At 44.5% G+C, this 26,411-nt stretch overlaps 2 protein-coding genes across 4 annotated transcripts in view; both read right to left on the bottom strand.

The window, feature by feature from the left end:
* STRADA (STE20-related kinase adaptor alpha) overlaps positions 1–300 on the bottom strand; it is a 29,742-nt gene extending 29,442 nt beyond the window's left edge. Inside the window, 1 exon segment of the mRNA XM_006017836.3 lies at positions 12–300. The gene's annotated coding sequence lies outside the window, so the exon portion shown is untranslated.
* A 1,914-nt stretch (positions 301–2,214) lies between these two features.
* Positions 2,215–26,411, bottom strand: part of CCDC47 (coiled-coil domain containing 47) — a 31,203-nt gene continuing 7,006 nt past the window's right edge. For 2 of the 3 annotated variants that reach the window (XM_025196879.1, XM_025196878.1), the window contains exons 4-13: positions 24,769–24,943; positions 24,295–24,416; positions 23,228–23,293; positions 21,641–21,742; positions 13,244–13,354; positions 12,550–12,635; positions 9,480–9,538; positions 8,093–8,202; positions 6,463–6,630; positions 2,215–2,504 (exon numbers count right to left, since the gene is read on the bottom strand). In XM_025196879.1, coding sequence (XP_025052664.1) covers positions 2,376–2,504; positions 6,463–6,630; positions 8,093–8,202; positions 9,480–9,538; positions 12,550–12,635; positions 13,244–13,354; positions 21,641–21,742; positions 23,228–23,293; positions 24,295–24,416; positions 24,769–24,943 — 1,128 coding nt within the window. In that variant the 3' untranslated portion in view covers positions 2,215–2,375. Of the gene's footprint in view, positions 2,505–4,408; positions 6,113–6,462; positions 6,631–8,092; positions 8,203–9,479; positions 9,539–12,549; positions 12,636–13,243; positions 13,355–21,640; positions 21,743–23,227; positions 23,294–24,294; positions 24,417–24,768; positions 24,944–26,411 lie in introns of those variants that run through there. The other variant, XM_006017837.3, reaches the window with a different exon arrangement.

Below are 26,411 nucleotides of genomic sequence, written 5' to 3' on the forward strand. Positions count from 1 at the left end.
CGCGGACTCACTCGCTCGCTCCTCGGGCTCAAGGCGCCGGTTCCCGGGACTCGGCAGAGCTGCGTGCGCGGCGTGATGACGCCACCACGTGACGCGTGCGTGACAGCCGCGGTGACCTCTGCGCGGGGGCGGGGCGGAGGAGCGCGCGGCCGGGCCGAGCTGCTGCCCGCGGGGCCCCGTGGGTCTGAAGTAGGAAAAGCCCGCATGGGACGCTCGGAAACGCCGCGTGTGCGGGAAGCCGGCCGTGCGCTGAAGAAACCCGGAAATACACATGCGGCAAGTCGTCTTTATTTGACGTTGCTCGCTGGGACTCGCCCGTGAGCGAGAACTGGGGCATCAGCGTTGAAACGTGTCTTTATTCCTTGGAGCCTCAGGCCAGCAGACCCCCCCCCGCCCCACCCAAAAGCTTGCCAAATTTGTTTCCCCCCCACTACTCAGTTGGTCTAATAAGAGAGATCACATCTACTCCCGAGACCCTGGCCTGCCTATGTCCTTAGACCAACACGGCTACGACCAAAAACCCAGTCTTTATTTTGAAGACGTACCAAAAACTAGAACTCTTGGTTCCAAAATGATAGCTGGTATTAGACCAACTGGGAAATCGCAAGAAAACGGGCCTTTTCTGCAAGCTTTCAGGATCAAAGTCCCTTTGTGGTGAGAGCGAGCTGGGAGCAAGCCCAAACCTCAGTTAAGACATCCCGAGAGTGACGTGGGTGATGAATGTGCTGCCTCAATGAGCTGCCTCAAAATTATCCATGCATTTTGAACGTTTGTACTATTATTGATCGTATGTTGTACAAGGGTTGAAACTATTGTACAAACATGCTAATTATCGTACACCTGGCAACACCTGGTCTCCGCTGGGGAGAGTTTGCAGGCCAGGCAGTAGCTGTTTAACATGAGCGAAGGGAGCCCGGAGGAGAGTAACGCTGCATTCCGGGCCTGAGCCAGACAGCCCCCGGGGGCAGTTTTGCCACCCTCCGTTCTCCTGCCGGCTGCGGTTTTGTGTCAAGTCTCACACTTTTCTCTCAGAGCAGCCAGGGGCACCTCAGTCATCACGAAGCACATAAACAGCAGGCAATTTTACACCATTACAGTGATTTCCATTTAAGGACCTCAAAGCAGTATTTAAAACTTCAGTTACCTACTTCACTGGTTTAATTCATGCTTAAATAGGAGCTCAGAATCATAATGGTCATGCCAAGGCAAAGAAGTTCAGTAATGTGTTCAGGTCAAACAGGCCGTGCCCAAGGCCAGAACCTGCATCACTAGTAACAGTCCATCACTACAAGTTATATTGGACAGCTTCATAAAGGGCTGCACCTTTCCTCTAAAAGTCCTAGAGCAGTGGTTCTCAAACTTTTTTTTGCAGACCACTTGAAAATTGTTGAGGATCTCAGCTAAACTTTTTTTCATTCTACAAATCAAAGCACGCAAATCATATTTTAATATCAGCTGTCTTACAAGTACAGATATTCTTGATTGTTCCGCAACCTTTCTGCAGACCACCTGAATGGAGCACGCAGACCAGTGGTGGCCCCCAGACCACAGTTTGAGAAACTCTGTTGTAGAGGATGCACGAGTCAGTATAAGAGGCAAGGACCGCAGCGGGTGACATGTTTTGTTTGACCAACTGCATGGCTGGGGTATGCTTACACAAGCTTTTGAATGCAATACAATTCTGCTGAATGCAAATCTGATCCGATGACTAATGCAATGCATCCAGCAGCTTTTCTAAGTCCACATGTGGCTGGTCCAATAAAAAGGTATCAGTCATAATAATCCTTGCCCCTCACAATTCCTAGGCCATCATGGCTGCATTATTCCAACACTACCAACTCAACACAAAGCATTTGTTAGAGGAAAAGAAAAATGGGAAAGCCAGCTCAGCTATGCAAACAGTTCAATTTCTTTAGTACAACAGTTGGTATCTCAGTTGTTACAGGGTATAAAAATAGAGTCAGCTGTTAATCTTAAACAAGTTTGAGCAGGATTCAGTCACACAGCATTTTTAACATTGTTGGTGGTAAGATCATCTCTCACTGCTATTATTACTAGTTAATGGGAAAAAAAACCTAATTTCAGATCAGATATCATTTATTCTTCTACACTGTTCTTGCAATCAGGCTTATGTAAGTGTATCAGAAAGGCATAGTCTGCAGACTTACACTTCCAGAAGTAGCTAAGAACTATTATTTCTACAAGGAAGAACGGTCCAAGGCAGTCAATGGTTCCACACAGCTATGCCAGAATAAATGATAATGCTGCCTCATGCAGTTGAGATGGATATTGAAAATATACCAAAATTCCAAAAGCTAAGAAACCAAATCTTTCGCTTTGCTGCCCGTTCACAGAAGGGGCCACCTGCCATAGACTCAGAAACTAAAACACATAAAGAGGCTATGTAACACACCAAGAAATGCAGACAAGTTCATACAGCTTCTGATGTCTTGTATGTTGGAGGGGAAGGGTTGTGGGGGGAATGGAATCTCTTCTCTCCATATCTATAGAGGAAAAAGAAAAGGAAAATTGTGCCTGGATGTGGAGGGAACAGACCCATGGATTCAGGGGCATAGATCAATCTTGGAAATATGAATGGGACTTTACATGGGTGACAGGGATAGATACTGATAGAATTAAAGGTGGCGTCAAATTTTCACTGAGATTCATCTCCTGACTCTTGCATCTAAGTTCTCAGTTGTGATCCCGAAGATCAGTTTCATGGTGGTAGGAAGCTCTCAACTCAAAAGCTTCTCTGAAACCCAACACTGCCCTACAGTTGAAATGCTCCAACACTTTTAAATTTAATGCATATGGAAGACTAGAGTATTGGCTTATGCTTTTTTTTTTTCTTTAAGTATTCTGTTCAATTGCCAAACTACTCTCAAAATTCTGAAAATCTCTGCAAGGCATGCAAGAAGTGTTAATTATTCTCCACCGCCATTAATATTTTAATACTGAAATGGAAGATAAACAAATAAATAACAAGCCTCCATTGCGACTCATCTTTCACCTAAAAATATTAATACTTTGTTGTAAGATTTTTAGCACCGTTAGCTATCCGAGAATGGGCTGTGAATTTACACCAGGGTTGGGCAATTGTTTTGGCTGGCAAACCACTTAACTAGTTTTAGCAAGATGTGGACGGCCCCACACAAAATCTTTCAGAAGATATCATTTTAACAAATTGTAGATAAAAACCCATATGGCTAAAAATCAAGCATCTTAAAAAAACATATTTTAATTTTATTAAACAATATTTTTATCCTGATTTATGCTTTTTGAGTAGTGCATATAGAGGCAATTGCATGATAGCTCAAAATAAAGTCTTACTCTTGTATGTGGAGGTAGAGGGGGTGAGTGTGTGGGGGTACCCACATGCTAGGTCCCAAAAGCCAGCCAGCCAGGGATGGAGGGAGGGATGGAGGTGAGAGAGGAGACATGTGCTTGCCCAGGTGGTGCAGTGCAGATACAGTCTACCTCCCCCCTGCATCCAGCCCACAGTACTCTGCATGGGGCGAGCTTTGCTCTCTCCCACCAAGGGCACTGTGCCAGCATACACAGCTTCCTGGCAGAGCTGTTCCTGCTGCAGCTGCCCAGCTTCTCTTCCTCCTTTTTGCCCCTGCTGCACCGGTCCAGGCAGCAGGTAGTGCAGGAAACTGGTAGTGGCCATGGCAGTTGTGCTGGTGGCCATCCCAGTCACCCCAGCTACATGCAGCCAGTTCCTGGCCCCAGTGCACAGGGCTCCAGCTCCCAGCCACCTTCTACCCACTCTGTCTGCCCTACACAATGAGCAGCCGCCTGCAGGTGACTGAGTGGAAGCAGCCCTGCCAGGCAGCTGTGCACACTGGTCAGGGCTATGGGGCTATTAGCAGGTATGGGGTAGGTGCAGGCTGGAGCTCAGCACAGGATGCCCTGGGTGGGAACAGGCAGACCTCAGCCCCATGCAGTGCGCCACAGGGCATGGGTCAGATGCAATCAACCAGCAGACCAGATCTAGCCCACAGGCTATATTTTGACCACCTGACTTATGCTCTGTATTCTAGAATCCCATTTTCCTCTAGCTGTAAACACAGATGAATAGGAAATGTTCCTTAAAAGAAAGAGCTGACATCTAGTGTTGGGACAGTGACATTTCATCTATACCAAGTGAGAACTTTGAAATCATCTGAAACAAGCGGGCTCTCTTCTTACTAAGAGAAGGATACAAATATGGCAATTTCCATCCTGAATGACAAACACGACAATTTCTGTTAGAAGGCAACACTCTTGCAACACAAAGAAGTTAGGCTGAAGAAGAGTGGAGAAAAAAAATATAACTATAGCAAGTTGTTTTAATATTGATTTTTTTTTTTAATGTAAGGGCTGTAATACGAGATGGTGAAAAGGAATGAGTCCAAAGTCAAGGCAGTTGGAATGTTTCAGTTATATTTTACTCTCCATAGGTAGTTCATATGAATGTTCATATTACAAAATTAGCTGCCATGGCCCAAAAGTTCATGGGACTTCAGGAAAGCTTTCCATTTATTGAAAAGAGCACAAATTAATGGTATTTTCTTTAAAAGAACTTTGTGAAATACTATATTAAATCTCATTCTTCAAAGCTAAGTAATGCTAAAATAGTTAAATTCCACATAAATCTTATGTTAATTTTTGGCTTAAATTATTTTTCACCAATTATTATAAAATTAATATATTTGCATGTATCATATTACAGATTTCTGCATTCAGATTAGTGTGAAGAAGCGTCTCATGCTGCAACAAAGTCTTTTAGCACATGCTGTTTCAACAGCAAGTCATCGTTATTGCCTCAGAACAAGTTTTGCACATAAAGCATTAAACAAGAAAATGCAAAAGACAAAGATTATCCCCTCACAAAACTAGAGTGTCCCTTACAAGCAACAATAAAATGCCTTCTAGATAGGAAGCATTTATAAAATGCAAAAGCTTCGACAGACAGCTAAGTGCTTGCACAGGTGTCTATTCCCCCCAACCAACCTGAAAATCCAGAAGTAAACAGCCTTTTCAACAGATGAAAAAGATGCTTATCTTCTATAGAGTTTTCCCTTAGTTGGTAGAAGGGGAAATTGTACAGATATTTCACTGAGAATCTAGCTTCTGGGTGAACATTAAATAGGCAGCAGCTGCTCAGACCAGGAGGAAAATATTTAAGAAGTGACTTTGTAAAGTTTAAAATATTTATGAAACTCTAAATGAAGCTATCAGCTCACCATGCACTCACTTCATAAGAAACACACTTACAAGTACAGAATTCACATTGTATTAAGCTTGCAGCATTCAGAACTACAAGAAAGAAACAGTGCTCCTGTATGCCATTCCCTGATACATAACTGATGTACAGCTTTTGTCTATGCCAATCAAGCCTACAGATTATGAAATACTGTTTCAGTGCCTTTTGTTTTTCAAAAAATGATTTTCCTAAAACTATGCTTGGTTTATATCCCTGAAATATTCATACCATATAGAGGCTCTAAGTTTTGCACCTTTTTAAGTAAGCTTGATGCAGGCAAGCATATAAATACACACTAAACAATGTTTACTGTGCAATTTACTAGTCACATGGGGATCTATGTTTTCCTCACCCTAAACTTAAAAGAAAACTGCCCCCCACCTCTAAAGAGAAACAAAATCTAATAATCAAAGCGCTGATATGTTACGCTGGCACAAATGACTAGTTTTACAATCTTTGCTTGTTGTTTTTGTTTTTGTTTTTGTTTTTTTTTTTTGCTTGTTTTTTAACTAAACCCAGAACAATTGCAAAAAGTTCAAGGGATATTGCAAGTTATTATTATTATTTTTTAAAACAGACAGAAGTGGCAAACCAATTCAACCATCTGACAGAAAACTGCAGACAGAAAACCCTCTATATACATCTGTATGTGGCTGTAATACCCAGATTTTTAATTAACGTGGATGCAAGATTTTTCTCTTTTAATGGCTAGTAGCTTTTGAAGATTATGAAGTTATCTAGTTCCTTGTATGCCGTGAATTAAAGTTCCCCAGACTGGATTCACATGGCTTTCACTTTGATTTGCTTCATCTTCATCTGTTTCTTCTCAAGCTTCTTCTGCTCACGCCGCAAGGCAGCTTCCTATATAGGAAAGGATACAGGGGCTTGAATAAACATCCATATCCCCACTAAAGGAGCAAGCTGAGCTTCTGAAAAGGTCAAGATAGCTGGGCAAACTCAGATGCTGTTCTCAGGGTCCAATCTCTTCTATACAACAAACAAGGCTAGCAGGAGGATACAAGCCCACTCTGGGAGACAAGTTAATAAATAATTAGCAAATGAATAACAAAAATCTGTCTCCATGCCCAAATCATATCTTCAGGCTAACCAGAGATCACATGCAGATTCTAGGAACCTAACAAGCAAGCCTAGTAACAAAAGGAAGAAAATTGGTGTCAGCATCTTTAGCAATTCAAAAAAATCCATTTTACCTCCAGGCGACGCTGTTTTTCTGGATCCTCCTCGTTCATGATTCGCTCCTTTTCGGCCCGTTTCTTCTCCTCCCGGCGGGACTGGGCAGCCTCCTGCCTTTGCACATGAGTCAATTTAAGGAAATTCTCTTCTACTCGGGCCCTGTTCTTATCAGCTTTCTGTTTACCCTTTTCACCAGAAGACAAACAAAACAATACTTAGAAATGCTTGGTACTTCAGATAATTTTCCAGTAAGGAAGGAGGGTATGAAATAGCTATAAAGCCTCAAAATTCCTCAATTTAAAATGAGTTTTACTCAGAAAGCTGCTCAAAATGACACCTTAAGATTTTTACATATCACCTTCAGATAAAGCCTTCCTAGTTCACAGGTAAAGAGATTTTTCACTCTTATGTCAGCTTCATTAACTTAGATTCGAATCCAAATCAAACCACGTTTCTTCTTTATCATAATCAGCAACAAAAGTTCTACAAGTGAAGTTAGGCCCACAACAAAATATACAGAACCACTGCACAAGTATACGACAGAAACATCCATCTCCATTTTATACGAGGAGCACCCTGTTCCATCTTCTGCCACTTGAAAGATAGTAGATTCAAGAATAGGATTAGATTCTGCAGAGATTTACACATGTTTATTTACATGCACTAGGAATAGTTTTGCTAAATTTCATGATTTTGTTTTAAAATGTATTAAAATCAAACACAGAAGTGTTTAGGGATTGGGATTATTCTATTTAAAGTGCAGCATTTCAGGAAAGAGTTCTCTCTTGCTCTCTCAAGTATATGAGCAAAATGGATTCAATTTACCTTTAGTTAGTGTTTATAGAGTAACAATAAAACATTAACACTAATGAATTTGGTGATAGACATGAAAGACATTTTTGAGTACGAAGACGGAATCTTTACATTTGATGTCATCCTGCCACTGAAATATTACCATCAGTCAAGTAGTGGGAAACATGTCAAATTGCTTAACTGCACACAGCAACATTTTAGGACAGGAAGTATAAAAGCTCCTTTTTATTAGATTGGTCCAGGGTTTTTCAACTCATTTTGTGTCATGGGCTGGATCCAGCCAAGGGCAGAAGATGGTTCCAGCCCAGTACGTGCGACAGTTCCAGCTCTGACCCAAACCACAGCAGCTGCTCTAGCTCTGGGCCTTGACACAGCTCCAGCATGAGGCAACAGCTGAGGAGATAGGGCTGTGGCAGTGACAATAGGTAAAACTGCTGAATGACAACCCAAGCGGTATTAACCCTCGCTAGTCCTCCTCCAGATGGATCACCATGTCCACCAGGCCCAAGGGCCCTAAATTTGAAGCAGGCTACTCCTCACACTTTCCAATGGCCCACTGGTAGCCCTGCAGGTTGAATAGAGTAGTACTGCATGCTGGATCTGGCCTGTGAGCTGTATGTTTGACACTCCTGCTCTAAAAAGGAAATTAAGAATACCAAATATACTCCTCAGTGTCAAATATGACCCCATATTAAAATAAAGCAGAATATAACAACTGTAATTGCTCCATTTCAAATATAAGGCTCCTAACCTTACAAAACTTACCATGGCATCTTTTATTTTAATCAGTTTTACACCTTATGTGAAAGTAACAGACAGCAGCATATAACTTACTTCTCTGTTTAGACGGAACTTTTTTGCTTTGTCGATAGAGTAAATAACCATATTCATCAGAGGCAGCAAAGCCTCCATATCCTTTGGGGAAGTGTTGCCTGAACCAGGCACTGAAAAGCAAAAACATTTTCTCCAGATTAATTCAAAAGTGTTGGCAAGGCTTCTGCTACTTAATTAGCATGTTCTTTACACATTTGCATCAGCAGGTTGAGTAGCCTGCAAGAAAGTTGCACTAATTCTCCTCTGAAAAGCAACTAACTAACAGAACAAAATGTTTACTTTGAAGTAGAGATTAAATTCAGATTCTTCAGATGGTCACAGGCACATTTCTCTCTTATGTTCCATCAATACTGAATACTGGTTGGGTGCACATTTTCAAATGGGTATCAAATTCCTGCTTTGATGAGTGCAGAAAAGAAATTAAAGACCAAATTTTGCCCACAGCTCCAAGCGAAGTCAACTGTAGTTGGGCATAGGCACCGAAAGGAAGAATTTAGTCTTTGTTGAATACAAACTAAAATCCCATGTAGTTTGTGTTGTTTAATTTAAAAGGGGATAATCACACAGATATGCATCCACTTAGTACAGGCTACAGGACATGGTACCACCTGCTTGTCTTTGCTGCCACAGTGCTCCTCAATGCTGCCTGCAGATGACCATTGTGAGACTGATCCCTTCAGGCTTTGACTTGTGATTTTTGGTAATTTCAGGATTAAGTGCTACTTCTGCTGGTGCCTGATCTGGATATCTGCTTACAAGGAGGGGACAGAAAACTAAGAACTCATTCCAGACAAGTCACAAAACTGCCATTGACCATAACAACTATTGGTTGGGATCTACTTAAATTCATGATTTCACAGAAACCACAAAATCTGCAATTGTCTGTGAAACCAACAACAATAAAATGCTGGCTCCCCAGTGGGAGCCAGTGGTCCTTGCTGCCTCTCAGTCTTTCTGGGGAGGGAAGGTGCTGGCTTGTGGGGAGGCAAGAAGGGCATCCAGCAGCCAAGATGGTGGCCACCCCCTTCCCCGTTCCTGGGGTCTCTCCGCCAATCAGAAGTGAGAGGTGGGGCTGCCAGGAAATGCCCATGAAATCGGATCTTCGTGCCGCAGCCAAGTTATGAAAATTCCTTTGTCTGGCTGTGACCTGTGAATTAAGTAGGTCCCTAGTCATTGGGCCTAGATTAGAAGAAGCAAGACACCACATAGCCCATTACCAATACTGGAATCCACTCAGGTCCTCATGTAGAATACCACACTTAGTTTACTTTTTACTCTATTTTTCTACAATGAATTTTAAATTCCCACCTATCCTGTTTGTCCCAAAGGTGGCATAGCTTGGTCATTATCAGATTTGCACAGATAAGGTATCAGAAAAATCTCTTACCATTGAATGTAAACAACAATGTCTTTTTAGTGTCGGGCAGTTTTAAAGGCTGACCCTCCCTGGTAAAAGAAAGGAAAGAAAGGAATGCCCAGAATAAGTAAACAGGATACAAACATAAGAAACAGACAACAAAATAGGAACAAATGTCTGGGATTCTGCTGTACTCATCATCAAAGTTTTCCCTGGGACTTCCTGGTTTGCCCAACCAAGGAGCTGCTTGGGAATGGGGGAGGAGGAGAGGAGGGACAAGTGAAGGCAGGGGGCATCACGTGTGTCTGCACACCCACACACATAGCTGCATGCAGGTAAATCTATGGGGAGCAGGGGTTAGAGGGCCAGGGGGGGTGGGGGGGGGCGCGGCAGCGGTGCGGGCAGCAGCACAGAGCTGCATGGCCAGGCTGGCAGCACCAGGCCTAGTGCCCTTCCTCACAGGGGCCCAGCGGGTCATGAGTGAGAGGCACTGGAAGGGCTGGGGCAGCAGTGGGTCGGGTGTGAGGGGCACCAGGGCGGTTGGGGTACTGTTGGTTGGAGTGCGGGGCTCTGACAGTGCCAGGGGCTCCAGGTTGGGAGTGAGGGGCAGCATCAGGGACAGGGGCACTGCAGGTTGAAAGTGAGGGGCACTAGCACAGCCCAGGGACTGGGGTACTGTGGACTGGAAGTGAGGGGGTAGGACCAGGGGTCTGCAGGTCAGGAGTGAGGAGCAAAAGCAGGGCTGGGAGGGGCTGTGGCTTGGGGGTGAGGGGGGACAGCAAGGGCAGGGCACTGGCATACCACTGCCCCTCCACAGTCATATACCGCCCCCCCCAGGTGTCCTCTTTTTTGAAACTGGAGATATGGCAACCCTAAATTTACACCAATTTGCCACACAGCTCCTCTGAGGCTCGTGTGTTAGGTAAAGCATCAAGAATGGCACAAATAAACAAGCAGAACAACCTAGTCACTGACTAGAGGAGAAATTACATCCCCTGCAGCAACAATAAAGCTTTTTCCTCCTCTTCTCTGTACAAGTAAGAGAACTTGTGTGTTAATGAAGAAATTCAGTTTTACAATTTTCTTTATTTTCCATGTTCCATGGGTCAAACCACAATCTAACATGGAACAATGGAAGTGCCAAAAAATTAAAAGCAAACAATTTACATGAAATGCAAGACTTGTCTATCAATTTAGTCGCAGAATCCAATTTTTGCTCAGATCACTCCTTTAGAACCTTCTCCTCTGATGAAGCCCCAATGCCACCCTCCACAAAAATGTTATTCTCTGCGTATTCCTCTTGAGCCTTTGTCTTCTGTGACTATAGGAATTTTGTTGCATCAAGCTAACTTTGAATGGTCAGTCCCAGAGCAAAATTTGTTAATTAAAAATAAATCCTCAGGTGTAACAGAAAACAAGTCCATACATTCTGCAAGATACTTGGGAGCCTAATGATGTCAATATTATGCACATATGTAGTTTTATTCTTGGATCAGATAAGTATTTTCCCTCATCTTTCAGTCTGAGTATTAAATAGATCTCATAAGCTAGGGATATCAAACCATCTGCCCCCATGGACCAGATAAGGTTCACTGGACCAGTTTGCAGGCCAGATCTGGACTTACCCCCTTGTGCCACATGCAGTGACCATGACACTGGGTCCAGCCCACATGCCACCACACACAGCACATGCTGGACCCGCTCCTCAGCTTGTGCTGTACACAGCACATGGACTGGACCCAGCACAACATGCAGCACAGGGGCAGTAGCACAGCCAAGCCACTAGGGGGTGCTGCCTAGCTGCAAAGCCACAGCTTCCCCTTGCCCCTGCAGACAGGCGCTGGACTGGGATTGTGGACCTCTCCTGTGCCCAGATCCTGCTATGGGGAGGGAGGGGCCGTCCCCTCCTCCCTCCCTCTGAGGTCAGTTGGAGCCTTCCCATGGGTGGGAGGGGGAAGAATGCAGTATAGTGTGCCAACATGAGACATACTGCGTGCACCAGCCTGCTGGACCAGCCGCAAATGCTGGCTCATGCTGCATGTGCTATCCTGCCAGGTCCAGCACAGGGTACACACTGTGTGCAGTGCCCCACCGTACTAGCCCAGATCAGGCCTCAGGCCACCTGTGTTCATCAGAGCCAGCAGGCAGTGCCAGTCCAATGGAGTGCTGTATGCAGCCGGCACCAGACCCTCATGTTACATGCAGCGCTGGGTCCAGCCCACGTGCTACATATGCAGCACAAGTCATAGAGCAGGGACCAGTGCCAGCCCTGTGCTGCACAAAGTGCCTACACGCTGCACACAGCAGGCAGAGTCAGAGCCAGCGTGCCCCCACAGGCTGGTTCATATGGTTCTACAGGCCATTTGTTTGACACCCCTGCCATAAGCAGTTCCCAGTACATTGGGCTTATTAAATGATGTAGCATTCACTTCAGATAAAGGAATATACTGCCTCTTGGCACTTCTGATGCAGCTAGCAGCATTTAGAAAAATAGGCCTGAAACAATGGGAAAAAATCATAAGAGTCTACGGACTTTCAAAACAAAAAAGTGAGGACCACAGGGGACAAAAATGGCCACAATACAAATCAAGTACAGAATAATTACGAGAACGTGGTTAAGAAATTGGGGAAACGATGATAAATTTTATGAAAACTGCTAACCTTGATCAACTAAATGATGCAATTCATGCACACAGAGCACATGCTGAGTCATGGTTTTTCAGCTATTAATATAGTTTGTCACTTGCATTTTCAGGCTTTCCATTCCTTCTTTACTGAGCTATCTACATAAGGAGTGAGATCCAGCAATCTTGCACATTACAACCAACTGCTAAACTGAGATTTGGAGCAACCAAAGCTCCAATGCAGTCAATGTACAGAAGTGAATAGGAGGGAAGCAGGCAACCTAATCTTTATAAACAAGCCAGCCTTTGAAAATTTTAGAAGCTTGTGATCTAACACAGTTTATTCAACTGTTTTGCTATTGCTGTTGATTTTCATACAGCCTGCTAAAACATGTTAAAAAAGATATTACTCAATATGGTTACCCAATACTCTAATAGCTAAGAGAGAGAGAGAGAGATATTAATTTCATACATACTCTTGCATAAGTTTTGGACCGGAGAACTGGTCCGAGAAATGGACGGACTCAATCTTGTCAGCGTAGTGTGAGAGGAAATGTATCATCTAAAAGAGAAACTGGGGTTAATTTTTCCTGTGACTGACTCCTAAACAACTAACCTGCTCATGTAGGTCTGCTTTGGAGCCTTGGAAAATACTTATATGCCTGAGGTACCATCATGACTAGAATTTAAACTGGCAACATGTTTAGTGAATCTTGCTAGAAAAAGAGCTCATTGCAGATAAGCTGCAGTCCCACTGCTGAAGGAACATCAGCAACTCAGGGTGGGAGAAAAGACCAAGTTCAAGTATAGCTTGATATTTCATCCAGTAGTCAGAATCTTTTTAAGGGAGTACACTGTGGGCCTGTAATATTCCACCACCTGGCCATTCTAATATTACCCTACCAGCCTTTCAAATGCCAGTCTGAAGTCCCAAGCTCACACATCTGCGTAATAAATCGCTGTTACTAAAACGAAAAAAAATGACAACTTTATCCAAATTCATGGGACAGAAAATACTTCAGGGTCTTTGTTTCTCTAGATACTCTGAAGGAGAAAATGATGGAGCATTCAGCTCCCCTGCTGTAATTTCAATGAGGGATTCCATTATGAGTTCCAGCTTTCAAATAGCCAAGTCCATCAAGAGAGCATCACTATTTCCTTCAAAGTTACCTTTGTGTCCATCATTCCCTCGGTGACTTCTCCCATCTCTGACAGGATAGCCAGCGACTCAGGAAGCCCATACTTTGCCCCAGACTTGGGTTTGTCACTGCAAAATTCACTCTACAACAAGAGGGGGAAAAAAGAAGGCTACATGCATCTTATCAGATCTGAACAGAGTCTAATACAATGGGGTTCCCGAACAGTACCAGGATGCAGATAAGTTTGTTTCTTTAATTCTATTTGGCTAGGGACCTATTTCCATTACAAAGTGGGCCACACCATGAGGTTCTGGACATTAACACATACAGGATGTGTCTACATGAGACATTTACTGTGAAGTTGCCTAATCAGCTCTGCACTAAATGTCTCGGCTTCTACACATGTAGCCATATTAGGCTGCAGAAAACGAATAAACTCCATAGCAGGTTAGCAACACACACGTAGACTCTGACCTGGCTGGCTGGGGCACAAGTTGCTTCAGTGCAGGGACTGCCTGCTGGTTAGCCCTGAACTAAAGCACCCTCATGCCCTAGCCAGCCCCTCCACAGCACGTTGAGCCTGGTCAGAGCAGCCCCAGGCTGACCCCCAGGGCCCCCAGCTAGCTGGGGCTGCTCCAACTTGGCTTGACATCCTATGATCCCAGGTCACACATGTAAACATAGTGCCTGGGAGCAGGAAGCTCCAGCACCATATGCACTAGAGTTTATTGATCACATTAATATGCCTGTGTAGACATGTCCACATTCTGGGGGGGGGGGGGGTGTTAAGTATTGACCGGAAAGAAAACAGTCTCTAGGAGCCTCTAGGAGTCAGGCTGACACAGATAATTAAGGTTATCGGTTATCAGATTATTATATAATTAAGGTTATCCATCCCTCAGTAATGATTCCTTTTCTGCCTCTGCACTGACTAGAAGGGAGTTCATCAGCCTGTAGGTATGCTGCGGGTTCTCCTCCCCAGGTGCAGCACCTTGCACTTGTCAGTGTTGAAACCCATCCTGTTCTCATCTGCCCACCCCTGTAACTTGTCTAGGTCCAATTGCAGCCTATTCCTCCCTTCTAGCATGCCCACATCCCCTCACATCTTAGTGTCATCAGCAAATTTGAACAGGGTGTTTTTACCCCCTCGTCCAAGTCACTGATGAAGATGTTGAACAGTGCGGGTCTGAGGACCGAGCCCTGGGGGACCCCGCTGCCCACATCCCTCCAGGTCGAAAATGACCCGTCCACAACCACTCTCTGGGTGTGGCCCTCCAGCCAATTTGTGACCCATCTGACGGTGTAGGCATCAATGCCACGGTCGCCTAGTTTTTTTATGAGAGTGGGGTGAGAAACAGTGGCAAAGGCCTTGAAATCCAGGTAGATGACATCCACCTCAATAACTGCATCCAAGGACTGGAGGATAATTCTCTCAAAACGCTTACCCAGGATTGAGGTAAGACTAACTGGCCTATAGTTTCCTGGGTCCTCCTTACTCCCTTTTTTGAAAATGGAGACCACACTGGCCCTTTTCCAGTCATCTGGCATCACACCAGAGCACCACGAGTGCTCATAAAGCCATGCCAGGGGTCCCGCAATGACCTCTGCCAATTCCCTCAGCACTCTGGGGTGAAGACTGTCAGGACCAGCTGATTTAAATATGTCCAGTCCTTCCAGAAGTTCCCTGACTAGATCCTCACTGACCCTAGGCCTGGGTGTGCCTCCCCTGGGGCCTGAGGGGGTTCCGGCCATGGCAAGGGGTTGGACTTGATGATCTGCTCAGGTGCCTTCCGACCCTACCAACTATGAAACTATGAAGATTGATGCATCCCAATGAAGCTGGATTTTGCAATATAGCAAAACCTGTGCTATTATGGCTTCTGCCAGGCTCTTCTCCAGAAGAAGGAAGAAGAGAAAGAGATAGAGATGGTGGCCAATGAGAAGACTAACCATAAAAACCCACCCAGAGCTACCTGGATGACAGTTACCTCGCATTCCAGGTGTCACAACCCAGTGATTTTTGGTGCCTCGGCACAATGGGATTTTCTTGCCACATGACAGCCTCTTGCACAGCGAGGGTTTTGCTGCACAGAGAAACCTCGGTGCAAGAGAGTTCCCGCCAATTTGCAGTTTCCTTTGCAGGATGCATTTCTTCTTTGCAGCACAGAAATGCACGGTGCAAAGAGTTCCCGCTATTCGAATGTAAATTTGTGTCCCGCTATTGGCCAGTGCTAAATTATTCACACGTGGCAGCTAGTAATTGGCTTGCTGGCCGTTTAAAATTCCGCGTGACTTCCGCCCAAGTCGAAGAGCTTTGAGCATGCTGCAGAGTGCCTCTGAAGTTATCTGACTTGCAGCTGCCGATCGATAGACTGATCACCTATCGATCTTTCTTCCCATCGCCGAGCGCAATCCCAGACGTACCCTTTTCCCGCCAGCTTTGAATTGTGGACGGATTAACTGGCTTGGGCCCCGCCAGCTGGAACAACTCCTGTGGTTGTTCAGACGACCGGACCACCTGCGTTGTGATTGCAAGCGGCGTGAGTAAAGTTTTTTGCAACCGATAAGTTGTGTCTGCCTCTCCATTCACCAGCCCGCCCTAACGTACAACCAATTTCTAACGCAACTCGAGTCGGCTCTGGCCGTCCGAGACACCAGGAAACGCAGAGCCAGGGCTGTTCCTCCCCTGGCCCTGCACAACTGGTATACCCCCCTCCCCATGCATGAAGAGGCTCTGATGGTGACACCAGAGGAAAAGATAAGCAGCATGCTGCCACCCCCAAGAGAAGGCGCAAGTTGATGGGGGTGCAAGACTCCCTCCTACGAGGCACAAAGGGTCCCATCTGCCGTCTGGACCACCTAGCCCATGAGGTCTGCTGCCTCCCTGGGGCCTGCACCTGAGATGTTGTGGAAAGGATCCCCAGGGCTCGTCCAGCCCTCCAACTACTACCCCACGCTCCTCATCCATGTGAGAACAAGTGACATAGCCAGGAGTAATCCAGACTGGGTCATGAGCGACTACAGGGCTCTGGGGGCTGGGCTCAAGGGGTCGGGGGCCCAGGCAGTCATTTTCTCTGTGCTCCCAGTTGCAGGCCATGGTCCTAGGAAGGAAGCATGCATCGAGGAAGTGAACCAACAACTCCAATAGTGGTGCCACCATGAGGACTTTGGCTTCTTCGACCACAGCGCGACTTCAGGGAGACAGGACTCCTGGGAAGGGACGGTATCCACCTCACGCAGAGGAGTAAGTCCCCCTTCTCAGTCAGGATGGCTGATCTAGATAGGGCTTTAAACTAAGATTGCTGGGGGACAGGAAAAACACTTACTGGAGCTTGCCTGGGGACCAGCACACAAGAAAGCTCTGTATATACAGACACGAGGAGAGCCACTCTTGCAGGAACTGAGGAAATAGTGCTCCTTTAGCGTGACAGGAAGCCGAGGATCTCAATAGGACGACTCAGGTGCCTGTACACTAATGCCAGGAGCATGGAGAAGAAGCAGGAGGAGCAAGCCCTCCTGCTCTCCAGTGGTCATTAAGACCTAGCAGGGATTATGGAGACCTGGTGGGACTCCTAACACAATTGGAGCATAGCCATAGGGGGCTACACCCTGCACAGAAGGGACCAGGTAGGGAAGAAAGGTGGAGGTGTAGCTCTCCATGTGAAGAAGCATTACACCTCCTTGGAGGTCGACATCGGCTCCAAAGAAGAACGGCTTGAAACCCTCTGGGTCAAGCTACGGGGGGCGGGAGGAGGGAGGGGGTGTGGCTGGTGAGAAACCTAACTGTAGGTGTATACTACAGACTACCAAACCAGGGGGAGGAACTATCTACAGTTCGCCTGAGAACTGACAGAAGCTGCACGTGCAGGGGACGTGGTCATCATGGGCAACTTCAATTATCTAGACATCTCTGGAGGAACACTCAGCCAAGTTGGACCGGTTGCATTCCTTCCTTCCTGACCTGCGTCGATGAACTCTTCCTGGCTCAGGAGGTGCATAGGCCAACCAGAGGTAACGCTCTCCTACACTTGGTCTTGGCTAAAGACGACGATCTGGTGAGTGACTTGAATACAGAGGGTAGCCTGGGAGACAGCAACCATGAAACCATCATGTTCACTGTCTGTTGCAAGGCAGACAAATCAGATAGCAGGGTTGAAGTTTTGGACTTCAAAAATGCAAATTTCAACAAGCTCAGGTCACTAGTAGGGGTAGCACTGCAGGACCAGGGACCAAGGGCAAAAGGAGTGCGTGAAGAGTGGTCGTTCCTTCAGAACACAGTCCTTGAAGCACAAAGGAAGTCCATTCCCATGCGAAGGAAAGGTATCAGAAGGGCTGGGAAGCCCTCTTGGCTAAACAGGGAAATCACGGTCCTCCTAAGAAAGAGAAGCACAAACAATGGAAGCTTGGGACAGGCCCCAAGGAGGACTGTACAACAACAGCATGCACTTGTAGGGAACAAATTAGAAAGGCTAAGGCAGCAACTGAACTTAAATTATCAATGGGAATCAAGGACAACAAGAAGACCTTCTTTAGGTACACAGGGAACAGGAGGAAAATAAATGGGAATGAGGGGCCATTGCTCAACAACTCAGGACAGCTGGTTACTGGCACTCAGGAGAAAAATGAACTCCTGAATGACTGCTTTGCTTCAGTATTTCACTGGGGCAAGGGGAAAAACATTCCAGATAGGGTACAGAATGAGCAGGGCAGGAATGACTGCCTTCCCACTACTGCTATAGAATTAGTATGTAATCAATTAAATAAATTGGACATATATAAGTCAGCAGGACTGGATGAACTCCATCTGAGTGCTGAAGGAGCTGGCTGAAGTCCTTGTGGAGCTCTTGGCAAAACTCTTCCAAAACTTGTGGTGCTCTGGAGAGGTCCTCAAGGACTGGAAGAGGGCCTATGTTGTGCCCATCATACACAGAGGAAGAGGGGGGACCCAGGTAAGTATAGGCCAATTAGCCTAACTTCTATCCCAGGGAAAATCCTGGAAAAATTCATTACAGAGTCTATGCGTGATAGGCTTGTAGAAGGTAGGATTCTGAATGACCGCCAGCATGGCTTCGTTGCGGGCAGGGCTTGACTTACCAACCTCATCTCCTTTTACAACCAGGTAACTCGCCACCTGGATAAGCATCTGGAGAAGAGGCTGACATTGTATACCTTGACTTCCAAAAAGCCTCTGATTTGGTATCCCATGATGTTCTTGCAGGACAACTGGAAGACTGTGGGCTTAACTGAGACAGTTAGGGGGTATGAATCTGGCTGCAGGGTAGGACCCAGAGTCCTAATGAACAGACCTGCATTGTTCTGGCGAACAGTGGCCAGCAGTGCCCCACAGGGGTCAGTGCTTGGTTCAATACTTTTCAACATCTTTATCAGTGATCTGGATGTGGGGGTAAAGAGGTGGAACAAGAGTTTAGCATATACTGCCAGAATAATGTTAACTTCTTTCTAAAGTGACCTCCCACTAAAAATAATAAGTTTCCTTTGGTTGACTTTACTGTTAAAAGAGAAGTCACTCAGTATCAGTAGTGTGAGAATGTGGACGTGAACACTTGTTCACTGTGACGTAGATTGAGAAAGCCTATGCTTAAATTAGTTCTTCTGGGCCACTTAATGGGTTGCATACCCCTGTTTCAATGCATTATGCTGCTGTGTATCCCATGTTAGGGATCACTTTTTCACACAGGTGGGTAGAGGGGCTAACTGAGGTAGTGGGAGGGGAGGAAGCTCTTCTCGACTAGCTATTCACAAACAGGGAGGAATCAACTGAGAATGTGAAGGGTAACTTGGCTGAGAGTAACTATGAAGTGAGAGAGTTCAAGATCCTAAGGGGATGAAGGAAGGAGAGCAGCAGAATAAAAATATATTGGACTCAAAAAATGCAGACTTTAACAAACTCACATTAATGGTGTGCCATGTCTCCTAGGAAGCAAAATCCAAGGGGGAAAGGAGTCCAGGAGAGTCGGCTGTACTTTAGGAAGGCTGTACTAAGGGAGCAGGAGCAAGCTGTCCTGATGCAACAGAAGAATAGGAAGTGCAACAGAAGGACAGCCTGGCTAGACTGCTCTCTCTTCAATGAGTCGAAACCCAAGAAAAAATCCTATGGAAATTCAGTCACAGTACTACAGAAGAGTATAAAAGATTATCCAACAGCATGTATAGAAAATTAGGACGCCTAAGACATGATCTGAGATGTAACCAGCAAGAGACATAAAAAGCAATAAAAAGGGATTTCTACAAGCATGTTGAAAGAGGAAGACCCAAGAAGCCATAGATCCCTTACGGAATACAGAAGACAACCTTATTATAGGTGATGCAGAGAAGACCTTAGTATTTATTGACTTCACACTTCACAAATAGGGTCAGCTACCAGATAATGAATGCAGTTGGCACCAAACAAAGGGAAGGAGACAAGCAGTCTAGAGAAGTAGAGGAAAAGATTGGGGAATATTTAGAGATGCAAAATATTTTTAATTCACAGACCTGGATGGGATGCACCTTAGAATACTGAAGGAGTTGGCTGAGGTGATTTTGGAGCCACTGGCTATCCTCTTTGAAGACCTGTGGGTCAAGTGAGGTATTGAATGACTGAAAAGAGGGCAAATATAGGGCCCATCTTTTATGAAAAGGAGGATCTGGGGAATTCCAAACCAGTTGGCTTGACCTCAATACTTGGAAAGATTATGGAGCAGGTCCTCAAAGAGCCTATTGTGTAGTATCTAAAAGAGAACAAGGTGATTGGGCACTGCCAGCATGGAGTCATCAAGAGCAAGTCATGCCTGACCAACCTGATTTCCTTCTATGATAAAGGTGACAGACTATGTGGATGGAAGGAGAGCAGTAGATTTGATATACCTTGACTTCAGTAAGGCATTTCATACTGGTCACCCACATTCTCATTGAACTAAGGGAATACAGATTAGACAGAAGTACTGTAAGGTGGCTATAAAACTAGTTGCATCATCATGTTCAACAAGTAGTCATCAATGGCTTAAATGTTTAGCTGGAAGGATGAATCAAGATTAGGAAGATTCTTCCTAATCTTCTTGCAAAAAAGAGTCAATGGCACACTAGACTTTATTAGCAAGTGTCACTTGAAAAATCAAGGGATATAATTCTCCTGCTGTATCTAGCACTGGTAAGGCCTCAGCTGGAGTACTATGTCCTGTTTTGGACCCCACACTTCAAGAAATGTGGGCAGATTGGAAAGAGGACAGTGGAGAAAAATTAAATTATTAGAAGCCTGGGAAACATGATTTACATGGAAAGCCTGAAAGAGCTTGAGATAGAGATAGGTTTATTTAGCCTAGAGAACAAGGGATTTGATAACATCTCCAAATACCCAAAGGGTGATTACAAAGAGGATGGAGATGGGCTTTTCTCTGTGGTAGTAGGGGACAGGGCTAGAAGTAAAAGCCTCAAACTACAGCAGAAGATTAGGAAGAACTTTCTCACTATGAGGGTGGTCAGGCTTTGGAACAGGCTACCTAAAGAAATTGCAGAATTTCCATCCCCAGAAATTTTCAACAGCAGATTGGAAAGACAATTAGCTGGGAAGGTTGTGTCAGGGACAATCCTGTCAAAGTAGGGGCTGGATTAGATGGCTTCATGGGGTCCCTTCCCACCCTACTTTCCTAGGATGCTATTATTCCATGTTCTGCATCAAGGGTGACGTGTAGGAGGTACACGTGCACCCCCTGAGAGTGCCAGTGCACCCCCTGCCAGGTCGCGCGCCCTGTTTAGTTGACGGGCAGGGGGGCAGGCAGGAGCACCAGTGTCCCAAGTGCTGGCCAGGGAGCGGGACCCACACCCCGGTCACTGACTCAAGGGACACCAGACACCCATGTTCTGGATAATAAACCCCCCCCAACTACATCACTACGGACATCTCTGGTCTTTCCAACAATTTAAGACAGCAATCATACTAATCTTTTTAAAGCTATGAGCCAGAACAACCAAGTTTGGGTTAGAGGCATGCAGGGGATGCTAGGACCCAGCTGCTGCAGTCACTTCTCCAAGCAGTACCATGGGGAAAGTGAGTGCTGCCAAAGCCACACATCCACAGACCCAATCAAATGGCTCCATGGGCTGGACCCAGCCCCTAATCCAAGAGATATTAGACAGATGCTCAGAACTTCCCGCCACCACCACCCTTTTCCTCTATTTCTGTCTCTTCTTTCCTTTCTGCTTCTCCATTTCTTCATCTCATTCACCTTCATCAGGTTCATTGCACACCATGCAGGTGTAATGCAGTTTGAGAAATATTTTCCAAGGCTATTCAACAACCTCTAGATCCAACAACTTTCTGTTATTCAACAGGGTCTGATCTTGGGTAAAGCAGCATAATAGTGAAAGGTTCTAACCCATTATCAATTGTTTGAACCATCCACCATTAATTCCAACAGAGAGCACATACCAGGTCCTGCATCTCCTTCTGAAGTCGCACCAAAGCTTTCCTTGTTCCAACAGCAAACACATAAGTATCCATGTCTTCATCATTCATTGTCACTTTTATTTGCTGGGAAATAAAAAGGAATAAGTCCAATTAAGACTAATACAATAAACTCTGCAGTCCATGGAGCACCTGCAAAGGTCAGATGCAAATCTTATTGAGGAACCAGTGCTCTCCCCATTTCCAAATTAACCACCCCTTATTTTTGTATATCCAAGATGGAGAAAAACCACCTCAGACCAGGTGGTATATGCATGTGCTATTCCAACAGAATTAAGCTGTTATCTCATGCCTGGATTTAGTAGCTTTGTTTCCATCTCCTAAAAGGACAAGTTAAATATTTAACAAGATTAGAAAGTTGAGTTTTCAATTTTAGGATTTAATGGCAGCAAGAGATATACCCAAGCTGCAAAAGGACTCCAGTGGCAGCATGAGTCATAACAGACTAATTACGTGGTTTTGTCTCTTAAACTAGATGTTTATTTATGTTTTAGGTAGAATAAAGAATACATAAACTATATATATACCACACAAGACCCGGTAAATATTAGTAGAGCACACACACTAGTTTCTTTTAAAGCATACCGAAAAGACACTAATTGCATCTCCTACACTGGAATTTGTACTTTGTGCTCCGCTCTGGCCGCAGCAGTGCATGGCAGCCAGGGCCTGGGTGCTGCTGGTCAGCTGCCACTGGCACCCATGGAGCAGGAAGTGGGCAGGCTGGTCCTATAGCCCTGGCAGCTGGGGGCCGGCCCCCTCTGGCAGGGCTGGGGGGGCTGTGGCTTGGGTGTGAGAGGCAATGGCATGGACAGGGCACTGGCATATCAGGGTTGCTCAGTGCCACAAAAGCAGGGGGGAGAAGAGACAGCCTGTGTCCGGGTGAGCGACACTGCACCTGTGTCCGGGTGAGTGAAGGGGGTGGGGGGAGCTCAGATTTTCTATGACAAAAAAACCAAAATCAAATGCCAAAATATATAGGTATTTAGCATTTATTTTACAATAATGATTGAAGTACTGGTAGGCTTCTAAATTGCTTTAAAATTGTAAATATACGAGTAAATCACTGGGTTCGACTGATACCTATAAATATAGCAGCATTTCATTTTAATCATGGAAAAGTGTGGATTTGGGTGGGGGGTGAGGTTTAATCAGAGAATTTTGGATTTTTTTTAAAATGAAAGAATTTGGAGTTTCTAAACAGAGAAAACCAGGATCCCTGTATGATTAGGCTGAACTCACAACAAGATTCAAGAGACAGAAGAACTTTTAAAGATTAAGTCACAAAGCAAGATTTTATCTTGCTAAAGCTTCCAGTGTGATAGACTATGTTCAGAAAACAACATGAACAATAAAACCAACAGACACATCAATAATTCACCAGTCATCAGAAGTTTGGCATATCATGTAGAGAAAAAAGGAACACAAAGGTGTTTACATATCATTTCAGAGATGGTGTGTTTAATATTATAAAGAGAAACCCCACCTTTTACCTGCTTGTAAAGGGAAAGACCAAAAGCAGGAAAGGAGTTGGAAGAATGCAGCACATACCACTTGGTCACAGGCTGGCCTCATCATGCGAGCGAGTACATTCAGTAGGTCTTGTCTTTTGAGAAACTGAAAGAAAACATTTTAGTATTAAAATGTTGCTGCAGTATTAAAATGTTGCTGCTGCAGGTTTAGATTATTTTTGTATGTTTGTTGAACTCTCTTCAAATCTCACTGAATTATGTTTCTTTGATACCATAAATTTCTTTTACTATAAAGTGAATTGACATCAAAATGCATTAGTTTTGAGAGCTGTAAACAGACAATTGGGAACTAATTGCACTGACAACTCCAACAAGAAGCTTGAAGTATAGCAACTAGAGGAAGCTCAAAGTTAAAAAGCTATTTTTAACAAATGTTCTTTGCCCATCACAGTTATTCTCATCTTAAACATCCACTTTACTACTTAATGTTTACTTTTTCCATATTGCAAACACTTACTATCAGAAGAGCACACGGCTCATTGTTAGGAGCAGTTTCACTTTTCTATTGTTTGATTCACATGGCCCAACCCAAAACTAATAATTTTCAGTCTTCAAGCACTGCAGAGAAATACTTACACAAAAAAATTGTTGGAATAAAAGGGAGTCATGGAAGTATCTGTTGTTCATGTTCTGCAGTGTTAGCCAGAGTTACACAACTGCTTTCCTCTCAAGGAGGGAACAAAGTCTGTTATTTTAAAATCCAGGACCAACTGCATTTAAGTGTTAGCTCAGTGATAAAAAGGCACTGAATGGCCCCTGCAATTTTACAGCCCTGTTTTTCATTCACTGCTAGGACCAGAAACAATTGCTCCACAGAACTGGACAGCAAGATGCATAAAGTATCCAGCTGTCAGTCATATCAGGTGAGATACAGGATCTTTTAAAAAAATGGTATAAGAGTGATGGTTTACAAAAAAAGGCCACTGAAATATTTTGACTACCCATGTACATTTGCTATCTAGTGTCTGGTTTGAATGATAAAGTCACATTGGTACCCTTGCTAACCATCTTGGAGTGGGAAAACATCTAACCAAGCCTGTTTCCAGATATTAAACGGAAAAATGCAGCCAGAGGCCCCAACGTTACCTTTAGCTGGATAAGCATGCCTTCACAGCACACCCTTCCAGAGCACCATAAATTGTATATGTGTTCATTTTCTTGGTTTAGCTTCCCTGTGCTTGTAGCTTCTTTATTTGTACCATCGTCCCCTAAAACCACAACAAATTAGTTAATAAGAGGAAGTAAGTGGGCTACAAGGGTCAGATTCAAGTACTGACATAGCAACACTGGTTTTAAAATGTGGGTGTTCCCAGTTCATTCTACTAGATTACAGTGCTATCTTTGTTATGAAATTTATGTCATAATTATCAAAATCTGAGTTTAGATAGCATTTCAGAATTGGAGGATTGGACTGTTACTTTTTCCCCCACACAAAGAACTGCTACTAACAAGGACACATACACACCCCACCTACCCACCCCCTATTCCTCTCAATAGCCCACTCAATTATGTAAATCAGTCACATTCAAAGAAGCTGCCTATGGCAACTGCAGAACTTACCCACAAGGGCAAAGTTGCTTTCCAGCAGCTCCCGGTGTGTGTTGAACCAGGCCTGAGCCAGACGGTTATTTTTATTCTTCCCAATGATGTAGTTCATGATGTAAGCAAGAAGACCAGTTACCATGAGGATTTCCATGTAGTAACTCTCCCAACTGTTTTGAAGGTGCGCAGGAACCTGTGGGAAGCGAATTAAGTCCCTATGTTTGGTCAAGTTTAATAAAATCTACATAATTGGTTACCTTTGTTTATATTAGCAATTGGAGAAACTTCATTCCTCAGTGACAGCAATTAGCTTCCCTAATGCTATGGAATGGAGTTCAGTCAACTTGGCATATTTGGCCCCACTGATAGTGGCTTACAGGAAAATAGTTAACAACAACAACAACAGACTCTCATGCCAATTAACTCCCAACTGTAGCAGACAGCCTGACCTCATCCCAAATGAAACATTATTTGATTCGGTTCTCATATTATGCCCATTACTGCATTATTTGAATATCACATTAGGCTGCATTCAACTTGTATTCAAGCAGTGCTACTACCCTGTGTGAAACATTCCCAAAATACAGTTTGGAGCAATATAGCAAATAGGGAGAAAAATCTAACAGCCAGATTCTGTTGTCTATGGAGTTAGTACTCCAAAGTCATTAGACAGCAGTCAGCTTTGCTGCCAGGATGTTGCCCCTCAGCAGTAAGAGAACACAAGATTTCTCTTCATTGCCAAGTTTAATTGCAACATTTTAGAAGAGCTAACTCTCTTGACTTGCTCCATATTAATCACTGTATTCAAGTTACAGGTAGCAGCAGATGGATTCTATTTTGTGTGTGCGAATGTGTATGTGCGAGCACACACTCGTTAAAAAAAAAAACAACCCCCCCCCAGAAACCAAACAGGGCTGGAAGGAATCAGACCATCAGCTAGTCAACCTTCCTGCCTAAACCATTCCATAATGTTGGACCTGATGACCTTGAAGGTAATTTCCAACCCTATAATTCTAACCTGTACTTAATTTTCAGTGAAGGGTTTTCATAACATCTCTAGGTAGCCTGAGTGCTTAGCTACTCCCTTAGATGGAACAATTTCCTTAATATTTAAACTAAGTCTCCTTTGCTCCATTCCAAATCTGAAGTGTTAGTTATCTTTTGGTGTAGCTGGAGCCTATTTCACCACATTCGTAGCCAAGACACTTCCACATTTTTCTTGCCTGCGTATGCCAAATGCCAAACATGTTGATAACTGGTACACAGACTAAATCATGGTTTGCTGCCATAAAATTTCTTCTTGTAAGGCACAATATGAAATGCTCTGGCCAAAAGCATGTTTAAACACAGTTTTACTAGAAAAACTTATTGTCTTCATAGTATGCCCTTAATCAATATATATTCCATATTATAACCAGAACTGGGCTAGAAGATGGTATCAATATAATCTGAGAATGAAAGAAGAGAGAAAATAGTTTCATAGTTTCATAGTTTCTAGGGTCGGAAGGGACCTAGGCAGATCATCTAGTCCGACCCCCCTGCCATGGCAGGAAAGAGTACGGGGGTCAAACGACCCCAGCAAGATGGTCATCTAACCTCCTCTTAAAAACCCCCAGGGTGGGAGCCTGCACCACCTCACTTGGAAGCTGGTTCCAGACCCT

This window comes from Alligator sinensis, unplaced genomic scaffold, assembly GCF_000455745.1.
Source record: "Alligator sinensis unplaced genomic scaffold, ASM45574v1 scaffold444_1, whole genome shotgun sequence".
Taxonomy (NCBI): Eukaryota; Metazoa; Chordata; order Crocodylia; family Alligatoridae; genus Alligator; species Alligator sinensis.